Genomic DNA, 21,898 nt, shown 5'->3' with positions numbered 1-21,898 from the left:
GAGTCAAAAGCTTTGAGAAGAAAATCACCCAAGACTCACTGAAGAGAACACAAAGTCAAAGAACGCTTGAGTGAACATGTTTGTGTATCCATGGCATTCAGCTGCAACTGCGGCATGTAATCATTTTAAAGCAAAACAAAACTATGTATCTTCAGATTCATCCATGCTTAAATCTTTACAATATATGCAAATTAAGTCTTTGAATAGAATAAATATATGCATGAGAATGATGCAAAACTTTTCACTCAGAAATAAGAGAGCTTCTAAGATCAGGATTTTTGGAGTTAGGTAGAAAGATTAGTGTGGAAGAAACCCAGATCTCTCTCGCTTTCATGTTAGTTTTCTTCCTGAGCTTCTCTGGTACACATGGAGATGAAAGCATATGATCCAAGTGAGTTTCCATTTTCACACTGTGCAGAGGGAAGAGAAATCCTCTGTTGCTTTTTGATAGACAAGTTTCCTGTTACAAGGGCACACTTAGTCAGAAGGCTCCTCGATTTGAGAGGGGATAAAGAGAGGTTGCTGCTGCAATAATAAGACAACAAACTCAAGGGACGTAAAGGCTGCTTTTGCTTTCTATTGAATGCTTTTTGTCAGATAACTTGGCTACACCTTATAGACAGGATAATGTGAACACAGGAGAGTCTGAGCCTCAAGTCAAAACTTGTTTGTTTGACATTTTTGCATCAAAACGTCTAACATGGACATCAATAGTTCTAACAGATTAGAAACTCTTTAAAAGAAAGTTTGTAATTTGCACATACTTTATTAGTAAAAAGGAAAAAAAATGGTATTAGTAATTTTCCCAGATTTACAGATAAAATTTCATCTAGTGTCCTCATGAGCCAGCTGTACATGTTGGTGAAACTCTGCAATACATATAATTATATATGTGGTAAATTATGGGTGTGTTGATATAAAGCAGATCACAAGAGAAAGATTAATATAAAAAGATTTGACCATTTAAGTATAGTATTTCAAGACAAATAAAAATCATCTTTCTTTAATTTCTTGTTGAGCCTACCGTTGAGCTGGGTGTATTGGTGCCATATCCTGAGGAAGGCAAAGATGCCAAAGACCATCTACGCCCATCAGCCCTGACAAAAGACAAAAAATTACAATCAGAAAAGAGGATTCTTGTTAGACACCGAGAGGAGGATGAGTTCTTTTGTAACCTTATGTTTCTATTTTATTTTCATGGCAAAACACAACTGGCAGTTAAACAAGAGCAAATCCGCCACCTTCACTTCCTCCCAATCCAATTACATGTAGGATTCTTTCATTCTTCTCCTTCGAGGCTTTCTCCAATCATCACAGAGTCTGACGCCTCCTCTGAGTGAGTAATGAGGGGCACAGTCCTGGCCCTTCGCCTGATTCAAACTGTGTCAGCCTGCTGTCAAGACATTGTCACACAGGCGTAGAGGGAGCAGGCCAGGACAAAGACGTATAGATCTGCGATAGACGTTGTGTGTGCAAAAGTAATCCAAAGAACAATTTAACTGCAATGCCTTGTGTTTTTGTAAAGCACAGGTGTGGCTACAGATGGTGTGATAAAAGGCAAAGCCAACCTTCGAGACGAGGCAAAGGAGAAGTGGGCAGGTCCGCTTGGTGAGAAGTTGCGAGGGCTGTCCAGTGGACTGCTTCCTGATGAAACGCAGGTGGAGAAAAGAATAAGCCGGCAATATAAAGCAGGACATTACACTTTTGTCTTTGAGACAACTATGATCTAGCTTGCCTTTTTTGCACTTGGACACCTACAGAAAATGTTTCTATGTTTAATCTGCTAAGGTAAAGTGATGGTGAAGCAGGGAAGCAGTTGTATGGAAATATGAATACAACACTAAACAAAGTTACCAAAGATACACGCACTATGTGTTTTTTTTGGTTTTGGTTTTAACTGTTGTGATTCAGAGTCTTTTTTTCCAAGTCCAAGTCAAGTCTCAAGTCTCTAATGACGGACATAGACATTTTCCTATCTAATCGTCAAAATCTAGGTCACTTCTAATCCTGAATCACAGTAGGCTAGGAATCCAAACCTGTACTGTTTGTCCTTATTACAAAACATTATTACAAAAACATTCTACAAAAGACTGAATGTTAATTATTAAGCATCTTTAAATCTTAATATTTATTAAGAGTAACATTTTAATCTTTCAGCATTTTATTTAACATTGTGTCACAGTAGCATATCTTCATGTTGGAGCTTATACTAGCAGTGAATACTGTGTATGTCTAAGGCAGATTCAAACTTCAACATCAGATAAAATGTAAGATTTATGTGTGCGCAGAAAATAATAGCTAATTATTCACTTTGTGGAGAGCTTTTCAGCAAAACATCTACAAAAAATTATGGAGTAAAAAGAAATTGCTGCTTGTCTGTAAGGCTTTCTGTTAAAATAAATAAAACCATCTTTCTTTATATTCCTTTCTGGTTTTTTTTTTCTCTTTGTCAACTGTATCACTCTTCCACCACCCAGTAGACAACTGTTTAGCAGATCTGACAGTAAGACCCCAAAAATCCCAGAATGCAATGCAAGATGATGTCTGTGCTCAAACTCTATAAGCGATTAGAATTATGATTTGGCACAAAAGCAAAAGACGCCAAAAGAATGAACCATTGAACAGCAAAGAAGGTCAGGGGATTTTCAATTACTTAATTGATAAGTAATTGAATATTAAATATTTAAAGAAAAATGTTTCTCTCTACATAATGTCTAATAAATTGATTCTAGGAATACAAAATAATTTAATTCTGAGTTGTAGATTAGAGATTAGTTCACATGGTGAAAGGATGACCTGTGCTTTAGATCAAAGACACTAAGGGGTGATTTTGACTACTTTTAAAAATTGGTCTCAAAGCCAGGCTCTGTAACAGCAGGGGTTTGTATCAGTGCCCCTGGCAAAGCTAATTTCCACTTCTATGATGGCAGCCTTAATGCCAGCAGGTACAGCAGAGGTTTTAGAGCAGCATATGCTGCCTTCAAGACGACATCTTTTCCACAGAAGTCCATGCATTTTTCAACAAGAATTTGCATAACCGCTTCCTGCATGCATATCAAAGACATGGAGAAGTTACTACAGGTGCTGTAATGGCCTATTTGCAATACAGCCCCCAGTAGAAAAACTGTGGAGACTTTTGGAGTGTATGACGCCAGTCTTGCAATGCAAATACAGAAACAATTAGACCAGATTAGATATAAAATATTGAGGAGTTTTTCAAGAAACTGCAAAGAGCTTTAAAGTGTAAACATACAGATTGTTTTGTATATCCAATTTTATCTGTACTTTCTAAAATAGCAGGAGGAAAATTCTCACCAAACATTTTATAATAGAAATTAGGTTAATTTAAATATTTGTCTTTTTTAAAAGTTGTTAATAAATTACTTCAATACATTTTTTTAACTAATACAAATAATTAGGTATATTGGTTTAATATTTTGTGGATATATTCTGCACACAGATTGAAAATTAAGCATATAGGCTCAAATGTAGATCTATATAACATACTCTGACTAATATATGGAAACATTTTTCTAAGAAAGCTACAGTAAAATTACATCGTTTGTGTTGCCATAATTTTTCTGGCATAATTTTGCCTGTATATTCAACCAGTCTTTGTGCTTTAAATTAGTTGAATTCCTATCACTGATTCATACTTTAAAGATATTCAAACACACAAAAATATAAATGAACAAAATCTAGCAAAATGAATATAACGAGTTTGGACAAAGCTAAGTATATATAAAAAAATCACATTTTCCTTAATGTATGTTAGCCAGATGGTGAAAACGGTCCTTACTATATCTGCAAAATGAAATAGTGGTAAAAAAAATACCTGATCTCTTAGATGAATCGAGACACATTGGAGGTAAGAATGTGCTGAGGGGTTTTTCCCCTGTATATGTTGACATTTAGAATACATGAGATTACCTTTATATATTGGCAGGCAGGTATATGTCTCACTGACCTATGTGTCCGGGTAATGGAGAGTGCGGCCTCGGCAGGGTGGGGGAAGTACTGGTCAGGATGAGGCTCTTCCGGTTACTGGTTCTGCAACTGGAAACAGAACAAAGAGCAAATAAGTATTTGTCTTTCCTCCATAAATCAGCTGCACCGATTACCCCAAGACATCCAGATCAATACCATCTGCTCTTAGATATGTCCTTACTTGTTGTTCTGATAGGATGTTTAGTAAAATCCTAGTAAACTACATGTAGGTGTAAGCATATTGCAACCTTAAGTGAAGTATGTCTTTGTTTCTGCATTTCACAGGACTTCAACATTTGCTTATTCAGTAAGCAGCGACAAAGCAAGAAAATATTTTACTTCCTTAAGGTTCACCCCCTTGACAGCTGCTGCCAAGAAATTTAATGGAAGGGGTGGTGAAGGAAAGAGAGGGAGGGGGAAAAAATCAGGGAAGACGGGAGTTCACCGTAATGAAAAACTGAAATTAATGAAGCGCTAGGGTTTCACATGTTGGTGCGGCAAGACTCGATGTGCCATTGGAGATTCTGACAGGAGGGCACACACACAGAAACACGGGAGTTATTGTTTCACACAACAGCTCATAAAGTGGGAAGTGAATGATACAGGTGTTACTGTCATGTACTGACTGGGATTTTTGCTTACTACTCTTTGTGGCTGTGTGTGCTTCAGCAATATCAGATGTTGCGAAGCAGAACCACTGAAAAGAAAGAAGAAGAAAAAAACAAGTTGGTTTCTCATTGCATCAGCCACCAAACCTTCTCACATCTGCATAGGAAGTATTGTAAATAGCAGAACACAAAGAGAAATCTGAACATATAGCCATAGAGAACAAGGCGATTATTTAATGCACTTTAAATAATGTGAGAAGCCTGGATCTATCATCTTGCATCGCTTCAAAACCCTGCCTTCCTGCCTGCCTTATCTCTCTCCCTACTGATGTCACTCTGCAGCTATTTTCTCTGGCATTCTGAGACATCAAACCAGTAGAAGGATTTTCCTGGTGGCAGTCTGCCTATGTGGGCGCCAGCTGACGGAGAGCTTGTACTCAGCCTTGCAGAACAGAAGAGGAATACATTGAAATATTTAAGGGAAATGCATTAGGCTTTGAACAGAGAGGGCTGGAGCAGACTTAACACCATCCCTCACTCTAGATTTTTCAATAAGAAAAGACAAGTAAAGCAATGGGGAGGAGGGAAAGACAACAGACGCAGTGAAGAGGCACCAACTGCACATACTTATCTCATTTGTGTCGACCACTGATGTCCTGCTCCTAGACCTGCCTGAAATCACCAGCTTATTTATTTCATCTCCAGTGTTGATAATCCACCTGCTCATCCTTATTCAGAAGCTGAGTCACTTAAGCAAACAAACATACTGCTCCATCTTGACACCAGATCATATTCCCGGCTTTTGATTCATGATTCATCATGTATTACAGCTGAACCAGGCTTCCTGATATTTACCACCGGTTTTTAATACATTTTAAGGTTAATCATCAACCTGCATCTTATCCAGATGGCACATCAATCTGTGGCTTGTCACTGTGAACTCTCAGTAAATCAATTTTAATTGCCATAAATAATCCTCCGATGGCTGGTCGCTCTTTCTGTTCTCAGTCTGTTCTTTCACAGAGCGCCATATCCAACCTTGCTCTCATCCTGTTCAGAGCTCGTTGAATTATAAATTATTGAAATGTGTGAAGTCAAGAACATTGTTCCCCTGTAAGTCCCAAGTAAAGAGCTCAGAGCTGACAAGACTATTAAAGACAGAAACACAATGAAAGCTCCTGAGGGCAAAGCCATCTAATCTTCCCATAAAGAGAAAAGTCTTTTTGCTCTACAACATTGTTATCTTAAATGAGTTCTGGAAAAGGGCATCTTGCCCAAAGCATTTGTACTGTAACAAAGGCTAAACAGAAGGGCTGCTCTTTATTCTTGCTGCCAGTAAAGGTCAAACTACAACTTAATTTTGATTTGTTTTAAGAGAAGCATGTATAAGGTGAAAACATGTTTGGTCATATACTGTAGTTCTTGTGTAGACCAGAGTCTGTTTACAAAAAAAAAATCTAATTGATTTTGTTTCTTTCAGTAAAAATGTACACAGAACACATCTTAGAAAGAGAACTTCACAAATTGTCTCAAAATTCATGAAAATACTGAACATTAAAAAAAAAGTGACACGGTGGTTTAGGTGAATCGGAACCTGGAGTCTTTAGAGAAGAGGTGTAAAAGAAAATCTTTTATCTGTCATTAGCAGAAGTAGTCTGTAAAGATTACAGTAGCTGTAGGAGGCTGTCAGCAAATTAAACTAAATTAAATGATAAACTTGAATGAGAAAGCGATGAGTAAATTCTGTTGGGGGTGTTTGTGTAAGTGTGTTGAGGTGTGTTTGTGTCTACACGGCTATAAATTACTCTCTCACAGATCTGTCCATAGCAGACTGCTCATCCTCTTTCAATCTGGCTAAGATGGCATGTGTGTTTGTGTCTGAGTGGGAAGTTAGAAAGCAGCACACTGTCGTCATTAAACCATAAATCTAAACGTGCATGCGTCTCTGTGTCACACACAAGAAAGCCTTCGAGATACACATGCAAATCATTAAGTCAATCACTTATGCATTATTCATCTTAAATTGAAAAAATAACTGAAGGTTTAATAAAAAAACTGCGACCCTCCACTAATAGAAATTTATAACCCTAATTGGGTTCATTCAGCACGACTCTCCTCCATCTAGAGCTGATGGACCAAAAAAGAAGAAAGATGAAGAGCAGCCAGAAGGGAAAACGCGTAAGGAGGAATGTACGGCGTTGCCATAGTAACACATGCAGAGTCACACTTATAAAAAGCAAACGGTGACAAATGCAACCGTTTTCACCAAAGCTAACAGTGAGAAGCAGACGTGTCAAACAAAGGAAGTAATGAAGGAGGGCATGAGGCTGAATGAGCTCCGATCGACAGCCTGCAAAGCCAAACAGAATGACGTCACCCTGCAATGAAAGCAGGGATCTGGCATTCACTGGTTTTTGTGAATGCCAGATTTCTAATCCATTATAATCCACTGTCTAATCCATAATGTAGACTCAATCTGTGATGCTGTCATTCAGGAGTGGGGTGATTCACTCGGTCTGGAAGTGTCAGGTGCATCGCATGGGGGTCTGTTGATATAAGTGAACGTGTCAGTCTATCACAAGGTGCAAAGCAAGTAAGTAATTTTCTGTGTGTTTTGCAGGAATCAGAAGGTCTGTGCATCTAGGTTTTCTCATTTAAACATTACCAGAATCCTTGACAGGGCAAAGAGACACAAGACATGGAGTGGGCAGCACCGCAACATATTTATAGTGTATACATACAGAGCATCACTACAGTATTTTCACCCCTTGAATCTTGAACATTTAACAGTCCATCTGTTTGAATCAGACTGTATTCAAAAAAACAGATTTTTAACTTCCACCTGTTTGCATCTTATGGTGTTTTACAGCATGGACACACAAAGTCATTAAAGACAATCCTACCAGATGCCTCCGAAACTTGTACAATAACTTCACAGTGCAGAAATTTCAGGATTTATTTACATGACTTAGTAAAACTGTCAGACTGACACACACATGACCTCTGCCTGTGTGTCACTAATGACAGACTGTAGTGCCACTGGTTGCTCCAGTCGGCATGCTGCGAGATACTGCGAGGTTAAAACCACAGTAATGACTCGAGCAGAAGCTTTGACGAACAATTATCCCCCGCAGGCCTACAACTGGCAATTGGGCCATCAACATCTCTGTAAATTTACAATCCTGTCTTTTGGGAGTTGGAGAACCCTCCAAAAAAGCTTCTGCTAAAGTCATTAAATTTAAATTTCTTCATTATTTTCTCTAGGGAACTGGCATTTGGCTGTCACCACTGTGGTTCACAGTTCTCCAGTTGAGATAGTAGAGGGATTAAGTATTTAGGTACCATCTCCGATAACAAGGTTCTCCTCTAACACTGGGGGAATCCTAAAGTGTCACTGGAGGTTGCATCTTCTTGGATAAATAAACTCACCAAGATCTTGCTGACATTCTACTACTCATTCATCAAAAGTGTTTTATCTTTCTCTATTTCCTGTTGGTAGCACTCCATTTATCTACAGAGAAGGAACTGTGAAGACTTGTTCTGAAATCACTGGTCTTCCAGCTTGCCATTTCAGCTTTGTACATGAGCAGTCAGTAGGCTAGCTCTCTGGCTCGTCATACTCCTAATGATCCTGCCCACGGTTTAAGAATGGACAAAGACGGCTAATGTGATGCTTTTGTATTGGTTGTGACCTAAGCTCTATTGAAATTGCATGGTGTATACTTAAAATCTGCTAGGAAACAAAACAATTTAAATAAGCCAAAATGAATCCAGAACCTTATTAAACAATATGATAGGAGTGGAGCTTTTCAGCAACTTGCTAAGAGACATTTCACATATTCAAGTGTATGTATATATTTGAGCCTGAATCTCTATAAAATGAAAATTCACAAAACATCTAACTTATGTGTCCAGCTCTTGACCTCTTACTTAAGTCGAAGTTATTGATGTTATTTGCTGTAAGCTTACTCCTCCCTGAAAACAAAAATCATTCAAAGAAAACATTAAGAGCCCAAAGTTATAGAGATTTGTCACAGTGGGTAGTGCATGTAAATAGAACAAGTGAAGAAAAAAATGCGAGTTTTCCTATCACTCTGTTTGGGTGAGAGATCACGACTCAACCTCCATCTGCCTGCACACGTTAGCTTGTGAATGATGTGATCTAGCGTCTGTCCATATTTAATAGGTTTTACCCTGAAGGTTATTAACTCTCCGAGTGTGTATGTGTGTGTATGTTGTCTGTCAGTCAGTGGTGTCGTCTTCTGCACTGAGTGCTGACTCACAGGGGCAGACAGGACACATTAGGTTACATCAGGCCCTCTTAAAGGTGAGTGCATGTTTTGCATCGTGTGCAATGGGATAAAGCTGAATGGGATAAAAAGCTGTATCTTTAAAATGCTTCCCCGCCCAGTTAGGTTGGTTCCTGTTTGTGCATCCAATTACTCAACATCCACTGCATCCACAGTCCAAAACATCCTCTGGGACTAGGACTGATCCCAAATTTGGGACAGGGTCCAAATCAAGCCATGTGGCCAGATTTAACAGGCTTTAGGCATTTAAATGAAGATTGAGAGGATGACTGAGTGATGCTGACAGGCAGCAGATCTAAGAAAATGGGCCAAGCTGAGACAAAAATGATAGGAGAAGAGATAAATAAGATAAGATGAGATGAGGTGAAGAACAACATTGTCATGTTGATGTGAAAGGTTGTTGCAGGTGTTATTCACATGGTCCTCCTGCTGCTAAGCTCGTTGGCACAGAGGGACAAAAATAGAAGATCTGGTGTTTTTCTGTTGAAGAAAGAGAACAAAGATGACAGAGTAACACCCACTGCATTGCTTTTGTAACAATAGAAAGCCAAAGTCATACAAATAATACAAAGTAATTACACAGGAGGTTTTTTCAGAGCCACTGTTAAATTAGTGGCACATGACATAAAAGATGGCAGGAACTATTCATTACTGCAACACAAAATATGATAAATGTGAAGCCTTTGAACTGCAATCAGATCATTTTAATGTGCAACATCAATTACTATTTATTTACACGAACGCTTGATGCTTTTTCTTAAATGTTTGTTTTCAATGTGTCCTTTTTATCTTACATTTATTTTTTATATTTTATAAACATTTATTATCCTTAAGTTGGAGAAACACACATGAATTTCAATGTGCTTAATGATTCTGTGCAAATGATAATAAACTCTATTCTATTCTATTTTGAGTAAGGCTGATGGGCTTTATTTGCCTCTCAGTATAAAAATATATTTGTCCCAACAGCAAACAAAGACAAAAACAGAAGCACACTGTGGTACACTAAAGATGAGCAACTATTATGGAATAAAATAATTGCATGTCTAAATCAAAGGCTCATATTTACATGAAGGATATTAACACTTATACTGTGATGTGTTATCTTCTCTACTGATTTGCCAAACAGGGAAGTAATGCTTAAATTACTTTTTTTTTCTAAAGAAAGATTTAATTCTCCCCTACTTTCCGATTTTGTCAGAATTAAGGAAGTTAAAATAAATCAGATTTTTGCTCTGGGCAAAACCCTGGGCATTTCAATTAATGTTGTAGAAATGGTATTGAGTTTTTTTTTTCTTAGTGTCAGTATCAACTTTGACATTTAAAATTGTGACAACTCTAATCTTCAGATGGAAAGTTTTTACACTGGTGAAGGGAAGAGTGGTGTCAACCTGCGCTAAATCACAGCAGAAAAAATACATTTAACTACACCTCTGCAATTAAAAGAAACTTAGTCAGCCAGTGGGGTGAGTAACACAATTTAGGACAAAGAGGGGCCAAATGAGTATTGTTTTCAATAACAATAAATCATTGAGAGCTAGTTCCAAGTTTTTTTCACACCTTCAAAACTGAGTTTACAGTCCCAGCATGAACTATTTCTCATCCATGTATCGATCATGCCGTCATGTATAAGTTAGCATATTATAACTCAGCAATTTCAACCTGGACTTTGTCAGTAGATACACATCTCTGTAATTCTCTCCCATTCTCTTTTCTCACATAAACTGTATTTTATTAGCACAAAACTCTCAAAGAGCTGCTCTCATTAACATAATGTCCTGTTTTAGTTGGCAAACAGCAAAACTGCCACGAAATTACAACAGCACACAAGTTTGCTCATTAAAAGTATATTTTTTATAGTCAGGCCCCATTTAAACGGCAGAAAAGGAGTGTTTTAAATCCTGATCCTGTTTCTTCAGCTACCAAAAAGTCCGCCACATAGATTAACATTTGCGCTTTTAATTTGGCTGTATTTATCTCTACAAAAATAGTTAGACGTGATTTCCGATGTGTGTGCACCACAGCCCGAAATGTGAGTGGACACCCACAGAAACAGGAAGAAACAGCAGACACCATCCTCTTCCTTTCACAAGTCAATTTTGTGAGTCTTTTCTGCATAAACAAGTTAAAGTTTATTTGAAAAGTTTCTCAATTAAAACCCTTTGTTCACTTTCAAACAGATGATGTCAGGGAGGACTGAGCTCAGTTCAACATTTTCTTGTAAAAAAAATAAAAAAGTAAAAAAAAACATTGCAAGTTCTCCAAATTAGTAAAACCACTCATTCATGTGTTTGTGGACAGTGATAAAATAAGAACTATTAACACGGTATTTAATGAGAAGCATCAGCACAACACAGTTTGGGCACAGATTTAACCCAGAAGGGAACAACAAACATCAAAATGTTGACTTTTTGTCTGTGACTTCTTGTCAAATGTCCTCTGAAACGCTAAAATCGTCCCCCATCGCAAAGATGCAAAAGGATCCTCCCTCCATATCAGCTTTTCCTCTGTCGATTTTCTGAGTATTTGCATGACACTGTCTGTCTTGTGTTTTATTTTGTTGTTTTCTGTGAGTGTGTGTCTTTCTGGCCGTGAAATTTCTCTACAATGACTGTATGTAAAGAGCCAGAAAGTGCACCTGAATCACTGCAATAATGACATTTCATTTTATCCAAAAAGTGTCCTCATTTGCAGGAAGTGATCCGTGGCAGTAACCTTACAGAGAAAATGAAAGCGTCCCACAGTGAATAGACCTTATTTGCATCCAGCTTGACTCTTGCAGCATTTCTAAAAGAAAGCAAAAATGTTGTGACTGTGGCTAAGGCTCCAAGGCTCTGAAAAACCAAATCTAAAATAAAGACAACAGCAGGAGGGTGGGTATAAACAAATGTTCAGTGTGATGCTTATGGTTTCATGCAAACATTACAGCAGCCCATCAAAACCCTGCAAATTGTGCATCATCTTTACAGACAGCATGCTTTGTTTCTAAGATTAACGGGATTTAAGTAATCTCAATACTCTCAACATAAGGACATCATTTGTGGCTATTATTTCTCATAACATTTGATAGTGACAAGAGTACACAGTTTTGTATCTGATGTCATCTAAAAAGGAACATCTACTATGAAGGCAGTGGCTGTTTATTGTCCAGTGACAGTTTATGACATAGACAATATGGCTTATTTCCCAAGGCACGACAAGAACTCAAGAAATGTTACAGTGGTGAATTGAAAAACTAAGCAGAAGCAGGACAAACTCTTCTGGAATTTCCTGCAGATACACAAACTTACACAGAAACATAAGCTTAAAAATGTGCTTGATAGATTTCCATTATGATTAATTTCTCTTTTAACTTTGTGACTTTTATTGGATAGCAAAATATGTACAAGCGACAGCCTTTTAAGGAGTTTTATTGGCCTGTCCGAGCTTTCTGTCCTGTGTGCATGTTGTGCAGGTGAAGGGATGAGATTTTACTGACCTGTCAGTAGTGAAAAAAACAACAACTATGTGTGCTGCTCATTTTAGACAGAAGGGTTATGTACCAAGCAATATGATCCCAGATGGGATGCAGAAGCCAGAACCACGTCAGATTAATGGCAGATAGCGGTACGCTGTGCAGTCGCTTCAGTGATTCCATCAGCAGCAACCAGGTAGAATACTGATGGATGAGACCAAGGGAGTGATAGTGACAGGGCAGTGAGTTATACAGTTTGACAGAGATGGGAACTGTGTGCTGTAGCTCTTCGATTAGCTGGTCATTTCATAGTTCATTTTTCATTTTTGTCTTGATTTACCCTCCCCCGACCCTGATATCAGTTGTGGCTTTGCTTTATGTTTGACAAATATAAGTACCAACAGATCTTGGGGCATTTTGTGGTACAGGTTTGGGACATGGTTTATATTCCAGTACTGAAAAGCACCCTTTTGTTTATTCTAGTATCATGAATGAAAGCAAAGTTTTCAGGAATGTGAACCTAAATAGCTGAAGATTAGTATTTTAGCTGCTACTAGGACAATATCTTTTCCTGTCATTTTGACAGGGATGCTATGATATACCAGACTTAATGATTGCCATGAGTTCAATCAGCATCTCATATGGGATTAAATGCAGCATCTCATATGGGATATTTCCATCACCGAGAAGTACCAATTTAGAGCTGTAACTGAATTTTAGGAAGCCATTTTTTATTTCTACTATTGACACGATAAAGAACATAATAAAAAAATGCTCATTATTACAAAAACTGTCTGTGAAATATCTCCATTGCACTGCATCCAGGATATTAGGATATACAATTCAGAGTTTCATGCAGTCCCACTTTGCAAATTTGGCCAGTAAAGTGGACTTTAACTTCCCTTAATGCCCAGATCCAGTATTTTTTATTTTAAACATTGTAGTAAGAGGGTGTCTTTAAAATCTCTTGTCCTGGAGCAAAACTCAATACATTATAATAGTTTAAAACAATTAAAGGAATACTAAGATAATATATTATGACAAGTATAAGTATTCAAATAAATAATTATAAAAGTATCAATAAATTGAATTAAAATTCATTTTTATATATTTTCCAACTCAATTGAAATTTGTCCCAAGTTTTGGTCAACGCCGTCAGATATAAAAAGACAAATCATTTGACAGCAGCCTTTATAAATACATAACCAAGTCCCAATAAAAATTGCATTCAAGCAATATTATGAGTACAAAGAAGACAAAAGAGTGAATGCAATTTTGTTGCAGCCCCTGTACAGGTTGTCATATAAATACAGATTACATATGACAAACATAGTATCCCATAGCAATAAACTGCAGTCAGCATGCATTTTGGTTTAAGCCAACCATAACATCAGTCAGTAACAGATGGTCCTGTCACGGTACAAACAGGAACAAAAAACATGGAGAGTATTTCTATGTTTGGTGCTGAGAATTTACTCCACAACTTTTATACAGTAAAAACAAATGGATGAACATTTAACTCTATCTCAGTCATCTGCAGCAGCAAGAAGGCAGGTAGAAATATTATTATTTTCAGCATCATGTATGAAAAAAATAAAATCAGAGCATATTTGTCTCAGAGCCGTATAAAAGCCATGAGTGTGTGCCTCATTGTAGCAATGCTGAAGTGCATGACTGGATCTCTCACTGTTGTATCAGAGCTATCATTATGATGATAGTTTTATGGAAGCTTATAATGTGCAAAATAGCCATCTGCAGAGACCACATCTACATCACAGTGTTTGAAAAGTAAAGTAAATCACATGTACCAAGAAACTGGCCGGTGACCAGAAAGTTTGTATGTGATTGGCCCTGACCAAATTCAGTTATCCAGATTCCAAATTTTCTGCAATTTGGATAAAAATTTTCTGATCAATGAACATAACTATGCTCACATATCTGAAATACTGGCAAACTGGTTGCTTCAGGCTGAACCTGCTGTGCAAGTCACCTAGTAACAGGTTGTTGCTAGGTAACCAAAGAGTGAGTGAGTTAGTTAGTTGATGCCAGCAACCTTTCTTAGCTGACCATGAGATGTTGAGCAGGCCAGATAAAGCCTTTCCTCTGCCTCCATCCCCCAGAATGCTGTGCGGTTCTGGTTCGGAGTTTAGTGAAATTATTGAATATTCTAATGTGTTATCTATTGATATTGATCATGTGTTTTTTGCGATATTGTTACTGACTTATTATCCAGCCCTATCACCTCTAGAAAGTGCTATATATCTAATGTAGCATATGCAAATTGTACAACACGGTTGTGAGATATCTTCTGCTTTATCATAATCCTTTCTACTCTGCATCATGGATGAACATAAATGTAGATGTGCAAATCATTATTATTTGCATTGAGTGTGAGTGAGATGACTTTTTTGGCAACTAAGCTACTTATAGGAAAGTATTTAAGCTTTAGATGTTTTGTTTATCTCTTTCTTTCACAATCCAACAGAGACCCACAAGAAGTGGTAAAAACAAACAAGTAACAAGCAGGAATGGACTTAAGAATCTATCGTCAAGGGGTCTGTTAACCCCGGTGGGCTTCTCTTAAATGTAGGCTGAGGCACTACCTCAGGCTCTTCCTTTCATCCAACTCCACTCTCCTCTTCCTGCAGCTCTGCCACAGTCTCTGTCTACTGCTTAATGTTCCCTCTCTTACTCATATTTTCAGTGTCTTTAGCTCAGACTGTTTGGAGTGGATGAAAAGCATTATCCTCTTAATTGCTACAGCCAGCCAAAAATACACAGATGGACAGATGCAACACAAAGCAAGGGAGAAAGGACAGAAGGACAAAATGTGAGGTAATTAAAAAATGAACAAAGAGAAAGTAGAGATGAAAGATATTTTATTTATAACACAAACCAGGGATGGGCAGCCAAATGCTCCTCCAATGCTTTATTATGGGCCCAATTGTTAAACAATCCTTGCATGTAAATTTAGATCTGGTTTTCAACAGCTACTTATGAAACATAATCAGAAAGCCTGGAAAAAATGTGTGTTTAGAACAAGATTCTGGACCTTTCCAGACCTTTAAATCCATCTTCCACATAATCTTATAGTTAAAGTTGTGATTTCTAGTTAGTGGAAGAAACAACTGCAAAGATTTAAAAATGATAAATTCCCGCAGATGTAATTTTTCTGTAAATTACAAATTAAATTAGCAATGATTGAGCAAATTTAAAACAGAACTGATTTACAATGACTGAAAATGCAAAAAGAAAAACAAAACTAAATATTTGCTGGTTTTAGCTTCGCATGTAGCATTTATTGTACACTACTGCTAATCTTTAAACAAGAAATTTAATACTGAGTAAGAGGTGCACAGAGAAGTTGACTGTAGACTGGAATCGTCCAATTTTAAGCCTGATCAATCCTGATCCGTCATGTGCCAGTCAGAAAGTCAAGAATTGATCTTTTTCTCATCAGTGAACTCACCAAGATAAGCTCGAATAATTCATGGTAACAGCATCCCACAACTGGAGGAAGACTTTAGACTAGCTATTTCAAGTTTTATCAAGGAACCTCAAGGATGTAAAAGGAAATTATGTTTTCTACATGTCCAGACATTTATTATGCAAGCTGTAACAGAGTTTCAGTTGATAAAAGAAATACTGAACCTAAAAGAGTACAGAAATATGTCTGTCTCAACCTCTGGCTATCATGCAAACTGCTGGATTTGAAAACGTTGGCAGCCTGTTAGAGGCAGAGATCAAGAGAGACATCATACACATGCTGTTGTTTATATATAATAGTGCTCACCGTGCTAATCTCTTAATACTAGATGCTAATAATTTTAGTTAATTTGTTTAATCAGCTAATAGACATTTTACAAACTCAAATCATTTCCTCTTTGTTTTAAAATATCAGTAAAACCCTGTTTTACAGCCACTCCTCTCTGACAAGATGTGACACTGACTTTGTTCTAAATATAATTAACAAGCCCCCCCAAAGAAGAAACCCCAAGAAAATACCATCAGTAGTGTTCTTAGAATATTTTCTTGTGCTGTTGTTGCATTCATTTTTCAGGCACACAGTGACAAAAACAAAACTGTCTATTGTTGCTGAGCAGACCACAAGATACGTACATGAATCAACTCCAGTCCAGCAATGACAACATGGATGTTGTTAATTAAAAAAAATAATACCAAAGCACCCATTTGTTTAATGGGGAAGTGGCTGAGTGGGAAACATGCACATACTTCCTTGAAGCACAGTGGAGACTTTAAGTGTTGTGGTATTTTTGATTTTGGAAAACTTTGGCTCAGCTAAGAGTATCTTTCATCTTAAGCTGCTGGCACACTCTGTCTTATTATTCTGTCTTCTGCCATGTTTGTGGGACGATTAAATAAGACAGGTTAGGGGGATCTAAAGAGGAGGAAATGAAGAGCGTTTTATATAATATCAGGTCCTGTCTTTGAAATCTGTCACTTTTGAAACTGCCCCATTTTCCATGTGTGTATTTGGAATGAATACACACACAGAAAACGAGGTGCCACTAAATGATTTAATTGTTTTAGTTAGCTCAGAATCAGTGTATAAACATTCAATTCCCTAAGAATTAAGTATCAACCAAATTAAGACAGAGTTGCACTCAGTTGAAGCTGCTCCAACTATTCAGCATGCAGAGGTGAGTAAATCTTCATCAGCGCAAACTGAGAATCTGCATAGTACAACATGAAATTATTGAGTTTTTGCTGTATTTTCAAGTCATTGAAACTGAAGGCAGATAGTCAATAGCATTACTACAACATTAGTACTTAAAAATTGCACATGTACAGCTCTGGACAAAATTAAGAGACCACTTAAAATTATCAATTTCTTTGATTTTACTTTATATATATATATACTGTATATGTGTGTGTGTGTGTGTGTGTGTGCGTGTGTGTGTGTGTGTGTGTGTGTGTTTTGTTTTGTTGTTTTTACTGTCAAACCACAAACACTGAAAAAAGGGCCTAGATCCACAGCCTAATGGGATCAATCCCCCATTTGGTTAAATCTACTGCATCTACTAGAACAAAAGTCAGCTGTAATGTCTCACAAACACTTAAGCCAGAGCTAAGTGAGCTCTTCTCCCTTATGCATCTGGGCATCCTGTTGCTCAGTGCATGCATGATGGAAATAATAGTGAAGTCTAACACTAATCCCCCTGAGATTAGAAGGGGAGAAAGCTAGCAGCAGGGGGACTAAAGGCCCTGTGCAGATGGCCCATAAAGGAGAGGAGAGAACGACAGTAGAGAAAGGGATAATGTTAGGGGCACAAAATTCAGGCAACAGCGATGTACTTATGTGTGTGCGCGTGTGTTTTAGGAGGGATGAAGAGGAATGGAGGATAGGGGAATTGAGCCAGGAAGACAGCACTCACGCACTGCCCGCTGTTGGCTCTCTGCAAGCACTCCCTGGACACTGAAAATAATGCTTTCTCTCCATATTTCTATCTCTGACACACAGGCTACCACCAAGTACAAACACATTATGTATGCATATAGAGAGACAAGTACACAAATCATAAACTGAAACAAAATGCTTCAGCATTATTACAATGTAGCTCAACATGAATATAAATTCATGTGTCACATGTTCACTGCATTTGCATATGAGAGCACACACAGAGAAAATACATAGCTTTTGAAACCAAATACTGTACTTCAATTACCCTGAAGGGCATGGCGTTGTACTTTGCACAATGCTGTGTGCAACAAGAATACAGCTGATAAACACATAAGGACAAAAAGACACACACACATAAGCACATGGCATATTGCTGAAGCTAAATGGAGACAGGGGACAACTGTGAGACAGCATGAGAGCTGGCAGTGACCACGGAAACATCATGGAAAAAACACAACCTCCACAAACAGCTACAACAGCAGGGCACCACAACGGTCACAAAGAATGCACGTTGACAGAACGTCGCCGTTTACCTTTTTGTTCGTCGAAACATGTTTCTCGCAGCAGAATGATGTGTTGGCAGATAAACATGAGAGCAGCACAGCCACAATTGCTTTTTACAGAAATAAACACACACACACAGAAAGAGGCAGTCAAGAAGCAGCAATTACACTCCACGCTGGCATGACATCTTCCCTTGGCCACTTACACACACAAACACAGCTTCAAACTGTCCCTTATTGCTCCCACAGACTCTGCACAAATGAGTATTTCTTCAGGGGTCCATGAAAAAAGTGAAAAAAAGACTTGGAGGTGTCATCTGTGCTACAGCTGCAAGCAGATTAGAATTTAAACAAGGAGAGCAGAGGCAGACAGAGAGAGCAGGCTGTCGAGCATCCCTCTCTAAAGGAGAGAGGACTGTGGGGATGATCTCAAGGGTATCGTGCCAAGCCAGGAAGTGTACAGTGACAAAGGGGGGAGTTAGGGAGTTAGGCACACAAAAAGAGAGGGAGTGAGAGAGCATGTGTTTGCTCTCATCATCATCAAAACAGAAGTATGTCAATAAACTATTGGAGAAATGTGTGAATTTGAAGGAAAATCAGTGGGAGAAGTAAAAAAGGAAACTGACTAATATAGTATTAGTGGCATAAAAGACACTGACTGATGAGCGTATCAGCATAATTAATGCTGATGAACTCACGTGAACTTAACATTTTTGCTTTCTTCGGCAAAAATATTTCTAAAAATGTATTTAAAAGTGGTGGGATCTTCTTTGATGTTTATGCAGCTGACAGCTGACTGTCAACACAGCAAGACAACGACTCAAGAATATGTCAAGACTAAACCACTTACTGTGATATCAAGGCTCACAGTTACAGCTTAAACTGATATAGCGCTATCTAGTTGACATAGTTTCAGTTTGAAATATTATGACTTTTTAAAATGGGGACATCTTGTGTGATGAGATTTGTTATGCATTTATTTCTAAAATGAAAAAGAGAGTAAAAAATAAGGATGTTTATATTTCAGATTATTTTATAGATAGAATATCTTAATACCTCTGTTACACTGTTGTTTTGCATTGGCATAATAAGACAAAGCAATTAAGCTTTAGCATTGCCTTCCCACACAGTTGCACACTAATTTCACACTTTAACCCTCACTTCCTCAGTTGACCTTGAATATGAAAACAAGTCAAGAGACAATGATTCCTGGTACAGCAGGATCTAAATTTTACATCCCCTTTCCCTGCAGACACACAAAATTCAGAATAAAGTGCCTCAAAAGCCAGACAAATAATTCAGACATGACAGAAATTCATGTCCCTCTGAATGTGCAGAAGAAAACATATTTTTCAATATGCCAACAATGTATGAAACAATGTGAGAGTAATTGAAGAAAATTGATTCTCAGTTTTGCTGACCTTTAGTTTACTGTCTCACCTACATCAACTTCTTCAGAGTACTATTGTTATACAACACTACATCTGTCATCAATATCACATAATATAGGATCAGTCTAACAATACTTCATGGTTAAACGTAAATAAGCCATGGATAAATCTGAAGAAAATAATTTATAAACATATGGAATACAGGGAGAAAAACAAAACTAATTTCAGTGGAATGGGATTATAATTTTTTGGCTACCAATAATTAACTGCTTTTTCATCATTGACAGTCACGGTATTTAATCAGCAGTCTGTGGAGTGACACAAATGATGCAGTTCTTATTAAAAAGCTAAAAAGAAGCAGATAACTGAAGCACAGAACATCTACAGACATTTCTTTTCAAAAGTACGGTACACAATTGAGTCACATAGTTTACTGAGTGGCATATTACTTGATTACTATAAACAGGGGGATGTTATTGTTCTGAGTCATTCCCTTGACTGATATTTATTGCTGCATAACTATGAAATCAGTTCATCTGCAGTTCAAAAATGTTACAAACATGCCAATTACTTCTATGTGACTAACATTTATAAAAAATGGGCTCATCTTCCATAAGTAATTCGTAGGTACCTCGAGATCTGTTCTCAGATATTTTCTATAATGATCTGCTGTGCCGTGAAAAACTGTTTGTCCCCTTACAGATTTTTGCCTTTTGCTTTTTGCTAAACGCAATATTTTCAAGTCAATAAACAAATTCTGAAATCTGATAATGGTGACCTTAAATGAGTAAACACAAATGGTAGTTCCCTTTTAATTTCAGCAAAGTTTGATTTGACCAGTCAAATCAACATGAAGTAGACTAAAACACACTACTATAAAAGTACTCAAAGATATCACAAAAGAACCACAAAGTATATAAAGCACCCAAAGTCTTGTGTGTCTTCCCTCATAATAAATTAAGTCATCAGTTGAAAACTACAGTTTGTATTTACTCAAGCCAACCCAACTTTATTTATAAAGCACATGAGACACACAGTACGGGACCAAAGTGCTCAATGGTTGAATAAGTTACAAACAAAACCTCATTATAACACACAATATACAAGTAAACAACCTCATAATAAAAAATAATTTTAAAAAAATCTACAGAAGAATCTCTTAAAAACATCTCTCATGGTGTCTAATCCCAGGGTAAACAATGGGTTTCCAGAAGAGATTTACAAGAAGACACCTGTCTAATTTCCAAGGGCAGATTACTCCTCAACTTGAGAGAAGCAAATCATGAACTCCTCTAAGTTTACTATCAGTCCTTCAATAAGGAGCAGCTGGTAGAATATCAAGACAGCAATTTATAATCTTAGAAATTAGGACTGTCACATTAACATATTAACGCACGCTTTGTATTGCCCTCAACAATGTAGAGGCGCGAAAAATAAGCGAGGACAGTCACACTGGTGTGCTCCGTTGCATAACACACTATGCAAAGTTAAGCATAGTGAATAACCAAGATTATTCACAGCGCTAGTGAGTAATCTGATTACACTTTTGAATCAATTGACAGTACTAATATAAATACACCAGCAGCTAAAAAAAGTGCACAGTTTCACAGAAACATAGTTAAAATTTTTCTAAGAAGCAAGTTGCCACCCTGCATGAATCCAGGTATTGTCTGTAACACCGGAGCTGCTCTTCAATGTCCGACCAAGATATGTCACTCTGCTGTATGTGCACACATATTCCCTCTGTCCCTCCCTTTGAAACCAATCCACCAAATGTTAAAGCTGACGCCGGGTGACAGTTGCACAGTAGTGCTGAAGGGAGTAATTCAATAATGGATGCTGTCTCTAATGTGGGAGTCTGGATGGATGAAATATACATGGGAGAGAAGAGGAGGGCAGAGGGAGGGAAGGGGGTGATATCACTGTAGCACAGTGGGAGGTCAGAGACGGTGATGAGGATCATGATATCATACAGAAGATGGGACTAGTGTTCCTGAGTGTCAGTGCTTTTCTGAAACATCAAATCTTTTATTTGTTATCCTGGCTGTCTTTTTCCATAACAGTTAAACCGACAGCACAAAACTTCACCCATAGCAGGACTTAATGAGACAAATACAACAGCAGGAGCAGCACCACATAAAGGAGGGGGGAGCTGATTGTGAACTTCCGGCTCTATAGTCTCCCTCATGTCTGGCTGTGACATCTGCCACTCCACCACAAAGG

At 37.7% G+C, this 21,898-nt stretch overlaps 1 protein-coding gene across 4 annotated transcripts in view; it reads right to left on the bottom strand.

Annotated features, from left to right (window-relative positions):
- The window catches only part of mast1a (microtubule associated serine/threonine kinase 1a), a 73,846-nt gene that overhangs the window by 35,851 nt on the left and 16,097 nt on the right, over nt 1-21,898 (bottom strand). For 2 of the 4 annotated variants that reach the window (XM_028016682.1, XM_028016683.1), the window contains exons 3-5: nt 3,968-4,056; nt 1,569-1,644; nt 1,025-1,097 (exon numbers count right to left, since the gene is read on the bottom strand). In XM_028016682.1, coding sequence (XP_027872483.1) covers nt 1,025-1,097; nt 1,569-1,644; nt 3,968-4,056 — 238 coding nt within the window. Of the gene's footprint in view, nt 1-1,024; nt 1,098-1,568; nt 1,645-3,967; nt 4,057-18,314; nt 18,733-21,898 lie in introns of those variants that run through there. The other 2 variants (XM_028016685.1, XM_028016684.1) reach the window with 2 other exon arrangements.

Source organism: Xiphophorus couchianus, chromosome 5 (genome assembly GCF_001444195.1).
Source record: "Xiphophorus couchianus chromosome 5, X_couchianus-1.0, whole genome shotgun sequence".
Lineage (NCBI taxonomy): Eukaryota > Metazoa > Chordata > Actinopteri > Cyprinodontiformes > Poeciliidae > Xiphophorus > Xiphophorus couchianus.
Note: the sequence above shows the minus strand (reverse complement) of the source record. Positions and strands in the feature narration are given on the sequence as shown.